Below are 8,068 nucleotides of genomic sequence, written 5' to 3'. Positions count from 1 at the left end.
ATAGGCTCCTGGTTCAAAGCAGCCGAAGAGCAGGGGTTGGGAGGGGGCGGCAAAGGTTTAAGGGGGACCCCTTTCGATCTGCTGACCCTCAGATCGTCAGAGCTCGTGGGGATTGAGCTCTGGTACTGGGTTCAATCAGACAGAATGGGACCGCTGCCTTTAGGAACTCCCCATGTCCTCAACACCTGGGGCCAGAAGGAGGTGTTTTACACAGCAATGCTCTCATCTCAAATCATAAGTCTTCCTGAGCGAAGGAGAGATCATAGAAACATCAATGAAAAACACCAGAAGTCACTGACACCGATCTTGTTGGTGTTTTCATTCTTCCCTGAACACCGGGAATCAACTTTTTGTGTAATTCTTAAATGTTTGTGTTGTTTTTCTTAGTTTATTAATATTTTCATCATGCCTGTGATAATTTGGCAGATCCCAGCATGATATGTAAATTGTTTGTTTTTCCTGGTCGACACCAGAAAAGAGAGAAACATAGTAAATCCTTGTCTTGAAAAACCAAAAACTGCAAGAACCTTGCTGCAGATGTCTGTGCATCATGCCTACACGTGCCTACACATCCCTGCATCACTGCTATCACAGTCCTCTACTCCTGTCTGCTCCATACGTCTGCAGTCTTCCACCCTCTCGAGTCCTCGTGCACGAAGAATTCCTCTTGAAGCTCTACAGCCCTTTTGACTTTTCCTGCTGCTTTTGAACTCTCCATTTCAAGACTGTGACTTTTCCACATGACCCCAAGCCTCAGACTTAACCCCCTCCCCCCAACCCCCACCCCTCCAACCTTCCTGACTCCTACCCCAAGGCTTCAGTGGTCTGGAACCACCAGAGTTCCTTCACACATACCCACACACATACATAAAATGAGAAGTGGCAGTGTTGCTGAGTTAGGTCAGGATGTAATGGGCAGTAATGTTCTGCCCTCGAGGGTTCTGTCCAGAGAACTGCCTGGTTTTAAGTAACCTTTACCTTAAAGAGGCACCTTGATGACTCTCAGGCACCCAACCACGATGGAGAAGCAGTTAATGAAGTGGCTGAATAAATAGAGTTACAGTATAAGGTTGGGGTCCACTGGACTTTCATTACTGCCGCTGGATTAAAATCCTTCTGGCGCACTCCTCCTGCTCCCTTTCAGCGCCAGTATAACCAAACTAAACAAGCTATCACATCAAATCCTTGTCTGCAGTTAAAGTCCTGGCCACCAGATTAACTTCCAAATCAGCCCCTTTGCTCTCCAAACACCCTTCTCCAGCGTTTCTTTTACTTAACCGCCGCTATGTGTCTCACCTTTTCTTGGAATTATCTTTGCCAGCTTCCTTCCTTCACCCGATTCTCTCGGGCTTTGTCTCTGTGAGTCTCTCTCGCACTCTCTCCCTCTCTGTGTCTTCCTCTGCCTTTCTCTCATACAGTCTCTGAGTCCCAGAGAGACCGAGAGGCAGAGTAGGGGGTGGTGAGGTTTGACTCTGCGTTGCTTTTGGGCTTTGAAGTGTGTGTTGATGAGAGAAAGCGGAGTACTGTGTTCAGACAGGCCCCTAATGAGGGAATTAAGAAGCTACGCTGGCCGTTCCCCATACTAACTTCCCAAGCGCAACACAAGGCGAGAGTGCGTGCGTGCGTTCACAAGTGTGTGTGCCTGTATCTGTGTGCAGAGGAGAGACGGAGTGTAAGAGAAGGGCTAATCTGTCAGACTTAATCAAGCATCTGGCGGCCCTGCCTCTCACCTACAGTAAAAAAGGGAAACTTGGCTTCAGCATTATGGGTTCTGCAAGCATGTCCTTGAGCTGTGTAGCTTCTCAACTTTACACGTTAAAGTTTCAAGTTTACCATTTTAAAATGAAGTGAGCGGCTCTTGTGTTTGTGGCTCGCGGACTTACGATAGTGCGAGTCTAGGTAGCCGTTGCGGGGGTCCATTGCAAACAGCGTGCCCCGGTATGGAAGTGCATGGTCAGCCAGATGTGGCAGGGAACCGTGCTGCTCCTTCTTGAGCAAGGAAGGGCGTTCCTCCGTAGACGTAGAGGGCTCCTCATTTATGCTTCTGTCAGGGGCGCCAGGCGTCGGGACCTGAGAGCTGATGGCGTTGCGCCTCTCACGGTGGTAAGGCGTGCCTGAACTCTCGTCCTCTGCGTGGACATGAAGACAGAAAGACAGGAGAAGCATCCAGTGTTATAAATTTGGAAGGGCAACACATTTTTCTTTTAAACAGATATCAGAATAAAAGCTGTAGCTATGAATGCTGCTCGTGTAGTGGGGGAGCTCATAAAAGGAGGAGCTGCTTTGCACACCTGAAACCTACGGTAAATCTGCCTTCCTTCAGCCCCTGGATATGAGAGTTCAGAAGCAGTCAGCGTATGAGCAAACGGACACCATGGAGGAAAAAATTCCAAACATCTGAACAAGTGTTTAAATTCACATCTGTCTTCTCTTTTTATATAAAAATAAATTCTCATGAAGAAAACAACTCAGGCGTTCAGTCAGCATTCAAAGATGCCCGTTAGCAAGCATCATTGGCTACACCAACCCCACCCTGCTTCAGTCTCCAACCAACCCCCACCTTTCACTCTTAAACTAAATCTTTTTCTCTTTTTCTATCTGTGTCTAAGGGGGAAATTAGGAGGCCCTCTGGAGAAAGCTGCTTGGCATGCTGTATAAAGCGGATAAATGTGGAGCTGAGTTCAAGGGCTAAGCTCCACCAGAAAGACCTGACCTCTGACCCCTTGGCTTGACCTCTGAGATGACATATATAAGGGTCAGTTATCCTCGTGACCTGGCATTAGCTCTTTCTGTAGTCTGATACCACAGAGACTAACTCAGAAAGAAACATGCCATCAAAAGTATGTCATTTTTTTTCAACTGGGTTGATTTAATCTTTAAAACAGGAGGACGTAAATCCTGCCTGATGATTTAGGCCCGGACGTCATGATGCTCAGGGGCAGACTGAACTGGGATATTTTAGTGAACAGCACTTTAATGTGTTTGTGGGAAATTCTGCAAAATCACTGGTGACATGCTAACTAGATAGGCAGGCCAGACCTTAAAAGAGTGATTGTTTGTACGTGGCCTATTTTAAGCATTATTTTTGTTTATATATATTTTGACATTTTGCACTATCAAAAGGGTCAAAACATGAATTCCAAATGATCTTCAATAACACGTGATCTTAGGGACTTGGGTACTTTCTTAGGTTTTGCTTTGAACTGAGACATCTGTATGTTATAGATTCAGAAGAATCATCATTTGTCAAGAGCAAGCCCTTGCTTTTTTGCCCTGAGCCAAATCCTTCAGTTCCAGCTTGTGTTGCCCGCAGGTCTCCATGTTCAGCCCGGGTTATATGCAATTATGAGTTCACCACTAAGGCTGCTGGTCATCAGTACACTCCAATGTTCTTTCTTGTATTAACGCTTCTCACCGGGAACCTGGCAAAATACCGTTGTGCTGGCGCCAGAGGTACTGCAGTATTAGCAGCCTAACAGCGTGAGCAGCTCCCCCACTATGTGCCGCAACCCAACAGCATCCAACTGCCAATTAAGAAACAGAGGCGAGGGCCAGATTAAAGAGCGCACTACCTTAAGCACTGAAGAGTGCTGCTATAGAGCTGTAGCACTTCACAGAAGAAGAGAAGCGATCAGAAAGGAGGAGGTTAAGAGAGAAAAACAGAGAGGGAGAATGAGATTGAGAGAGGCGAAGAGAGCGAGAGAGCAGGAGGAGCAACCCAAGGGTCCTGCTTTTATTCCCTTCACTCTCCCACATCCATTACCTGCGTTTGGACCAGCGTGCCCTCGTGCAGCACTGGCAGCAGTTTCAAGGATTCTTAACGCGGAGCTGACAACCAGAGAAGCAAGGCGCTCTCATCCCCGGGAAATGACAGTGTCAGTTATGATATAAGTATTTAATCCTATACTGCACAGCCAGTGATCTTATTAAGGGAATAATGCAACTTATACGGTTAAAGCTGGATTAATAGGTCTGCGCTTGCAAAGCGCAATATTAACATAAAGGGATTTCAGAATTGGGTTCATCTCCTGACATGAATTGAGGAAGTCGAGACTGTAAACTATGCGGGGAGCGAGCGATGCTAAGGGCAGAGCGTGTGGCTGTGTGCAGCTCCGGCTCCTACTGTGCACGCTCAATTCTTTAACATCCAGAAAAATCTAGCATTACATCTGGGAAAGTAGAAACTTTCTACATATTCATGAGCTTGTTTTTGTACTTTCATACATATATTTGATGTTTTATAAATACATTCATCACTGGGGCTTGACATGGTGTAGCGTGAAGTTATGAAAAACTACAAAGGAGACTCAAGCGTTTACTTTTTTTTTTTTTTAATCTATACTTTACATTTCTATTTGCCAACTATTTCAGTGAGCACTACTCTTCTTGTCCTCAATCTTTCGTGTTCTGTCTTTTTCTTTCCTTTTACTTTCTCGGTGACCCCCACCGCTATTCAGATGTGTCTTTCTCCCTAAAGGGAGGTCAAGCGACTAATAGTTCAATCACAGCACTGTCACAGTACCACCATCCCCCCTCCAGTCACCCCAGCAAGCCCTGGGTGGGTTTCATCATTCTACCATATACCACCTAGAGGGAGTTCATTACATCAGTTCATAGGACCTTAAAGAGTTAAACAAACACTCTGCAGCACAAGGGTCAATTGACTCCTTGACTCCTCAGTGGAGGAAAGCGAGTCTCTGGTAAGGTTTTTCTTCTATGCTGCTTGTACCTGGCGAGTGGAAACTTTTTACATCCTTCTAACGTGTTGAGCATCTGTCAAGAAATGAGGTAATGAAGACAGAGAAGACACAGGTAAACACATGCAACTTTGAAAAGTTCAACCCTGCAACACTTCTCCAACTCTGACCATCAGCCCAGCAGACCCTTTCCCCTTTTCCCTCCCTCATTTTTCATTCCTCTTTTATTTCCCTCTCTTTTCCCATGGTTGCCGCATCCAGTCCTCTACCAGTTTGCAGGTCTATTCAGCCCAACACAAAAGCAGCAGGCCGGTCCTCTGTGGACCAGAGGAAAAGCATGCCTCTCAAAAAAACAGAAAAAAGAACTATCCCGCTCTCTCTATGGTGATTGAATTTCTTAACATCTTTTCAAAAAGCGCTTAAATGCCTGGAGGCGAGAGGAAGAAACAAGCTAATGGTGGATGGGGAGCACTGAACAAATTTCAGAGCCCTTTCCTGCTCGCGTTTGAGGTTGAAAGCGAGCTCCTGCCTTTCAAGTTTCAAAGTCCTCCTTCCTCCCGCAGTGTCACTGAAGGATTTGAAAAGAAGGTAATTGTGCTCACTGCCGTCCTGATCAGAGCACACGCCCCAGCTCTAGTATTTCAGGAGCTTTCTCTGCCACTATAATGGTACCTGGTGCTCCATTCCTGCATTCTTCCTCCCTTACTACTCTTTCTCCTCCTTCTCTCTCTCTCTCTCTGACCCTCTACAAATGCACTCTGTATTGCTCTCACTCACTTGGTTTCTATCCTTCTTTCACCCCCAGCAAGCCGCTCATTAAATCCTAAAACCCAGGTTTCTCCCTTTTTTCCTCTTGTCTGGGGTGTCTATTGTAGGATTCTGGTTCAAATACCTTTCAAGAAAACCCTATGCATGGCCTTTAATATGGCAGTATAAAAGACAGCGTGGATGCAATGACAAAATGAAATTTTGAAAGAGATAATGAGATATGGAGTGGGGCCAGTACCTCTTAGAACTGGGCCCTGGGACAAGAGGGGGGCTAAAGTTAAGGATGCCCAGCCAATTCAAAGAAACAGCAAGTGAAACAAAACGCTCAGCTTGTTGTTTTTGAAGGCATTTTCTAGAGGCGCAGGTTAAGAACGAGGACTGTTGTTCCTCCACATGCCAATCGGTCCCTCACTCCCAACCGTCTGATTCGCCTTCCGGCCTGAACTCAGTCAGAGTCTCCAAAGTTGGGACATGCATGTTGTACAAAGGGCCATTGCGCACCATAGTTTCCCCCATCCCCAGTTACCACTTTTTCTAAAAGCTCAAAATATCAGAAGGGGTGTTCTTGTACCTCTGAGCCAAAGCCAGACATGCGCTGTATTCCACCTTCGAACTTCTCAAAGCGCTGTTTGTCAGTGGCACAAACACGTTTTGGCTGGGGAGCACATGGAGAGCGAACAAGGAGAAGAGGAGTGGAGGATATGCGGTGAAATCACAAAACACTTCTTCAAAGCTCCTCTCCTCCTGTGCAATAATCTCTTGCTCCCTTTTTCTTTCTCTTGCAAATCAACTCCCGGGAAAGACTCAAGACTCCCCAATTAACAATGAGAGGGGGAAGAAAAATTCCAGCAGCTGGCTAGAGTTTAATAAGACTACCTCTCCAAGCAGCTTAGGCTTATGTACCTGATTCACCGGCCCTGGCATTGGAGCTAAAGACAGAGGGAATCATTCACGATTAGTGCAGGCTGAAATACGAGGGAGAGAGCGAGAGACCGTTCAAGCTCTACCAAACCCAACAGCAAGCGCGTAGGGGATTACTGCAATTGTGTGAGGTATTTTTCTGATCAACTTCTTGGCTGATAGGCTCAATGCCACAAGGAGCTCGGGGCCTTCCACAGAACAAGGTTCAGTTATGCATTATGTGAAGGTTAGCGAGCCTTGATGTATCTGACTAAAAAGGTTGACTTTCGAACAACTTCCTTAACAAAGACATCTAAATGTCAGAAGGCAGAATGAGGTCATTACTCTGATATCTGTGGGCAGGATAGTTAGCAATCCCCCAGTCTAAACGTCTGGGGAACTTCAGGAAATATAAAAGTTAGCTCCCTCTCACTCTGCACTCGTGTTTGATTCTGTCTCTGCAGAGTGAACCCGCTGTGGTACATTATTTAACTATCAGTGCCTGATTGATGCTTGGACGAATTGCAGAGAGAGGTCAGGATGTTCCCTCTCCTGGTTAGCAGTCTATTGTCGGCGGCTGATTTCCCACACAGCGTCCGCAAATGCCCTCTTCAATATTCATCTAGGCAAATTTGACGACTCCCACATCTCAATTTGGCTCTCGGCAGCCTACGCCCCAGCCCCCTGCTCCACCACTCGCGGTCCCAGCTTGCTCTCTCTGCCGCCGGGGGTCTTCTGGGACGCACCCAGAGCCTCAGCATCTCACAGTCCCAGCCTCCAGGCCCCGGGGCTGGGGAGGGGCAAATCAAAGCCTGCTTGGCTCCTTTCTCTTTCCTTGCGCTCACCTCAAATCAGCCTCACAGCAGGGTTGTGTCGTGCCAAGCCTCCGCCTGCCCTAAGCTACCCCTTATTCACCCATTAGGGGCACAGGCCCACCGTAGAGCTGCCCGAAACCCCACTACCATTTCATCAGGGCCACATTGTGAGGGAGCAATGAGCATCGCAGTGAGAGAGCTGAAAGCCCTGACTGTAAAAAGCACACTGATGCCTTTTTGACCACGGATAGTTACAGCTTTTAAGGTTTTTCACTCAAAGGGCACCTTGGCCTGTATTCTTTGAGGAATCAAACACCAAGAGATGCATTTGATCAAGGCTTCAAAGCAAAAAGATGCCATTTAGTGCTCTGATTGGCTCATAGACTGTATTAGCATTGCTTCAGACTGTCACAAGCCAGCTATCATCAGCCATAACCTGTTAGACCTTTGTAATGTCCTCCGCAACAATATAAAATGATTATGCGCTAGGGCAGATGAGGGCATAGTCATGTCCGCATGGGATAGTTTGTCTTCGAGGGTGGATCTGGGCACACTGCCCACCAGACCAGAGTGGGCCAGCTTTCCACTGGGCCATAGCACTGGAATCCCGCTTCTGACACCACAGTGATCCGGACCAAGTCTGTGGCACTCAGATTAGGGACGGCTCGCCAAGAGAAATGAATATCCAGCCAAAGCAAAGAAATGCAGAGCCAACAGTTGGGATAAAATTATAAAAAAAAAAAAAAATACAGTAATTTCAAGCACATCAAACATGATCCAAAATTCCACTGTGGCTATATCTCACCTTTTAGTATAGAATAAGAATTTATAAAGCTCTAAGCATGCATAATCAGCTTTTATTAGCGCAAACCTTGTGCATTTATAATT

The 8,068-nt window shown here is 46.6% G+C and overlaps 1 protein-coding gene across 1 annotated transcript in view; it reads right to left on the bottom strand.

Moving 5' to 3' along the window:
* Positions 1-8,068, bottom strand: part of gli3 (GLI family zinc finger 3) — a 96,292-nt gene that overhangs the window by 57,014 nt on the left and 31,210 nt on the right. Inside the window, exon 3 of the mRNA XM_005738903.1 lies at positions 1,884-2,129. Within this exon, the coding sequence (XP_005738960.1) occupies positions 1,884-2,129 (246 nt within the window). The remainder of the gene's footprint in view (positions 1-1,883; positions 2,130-8,068) is intronic.

The sequence above is a fragment of the Pundamilia nyererei genome, unplaced genomic scaffold (genome assembly GCF_000239375.1).
Source record: "Pundamilia nyererei isolate P.nyererei 1_Seehausen unplaced genomic scaffold, PunNye1.0 scaffold00087, whole genome shotgun sequence".
NCBI lineage: Eukaryota > Metazoa > Chordata > Actinopteri > Cichliformes > Cichlidae > Pundamilia > Pundamilia nyererei.
This window is presented reverse-complemented; position numbering and strand designations above follow the sequence as displayed.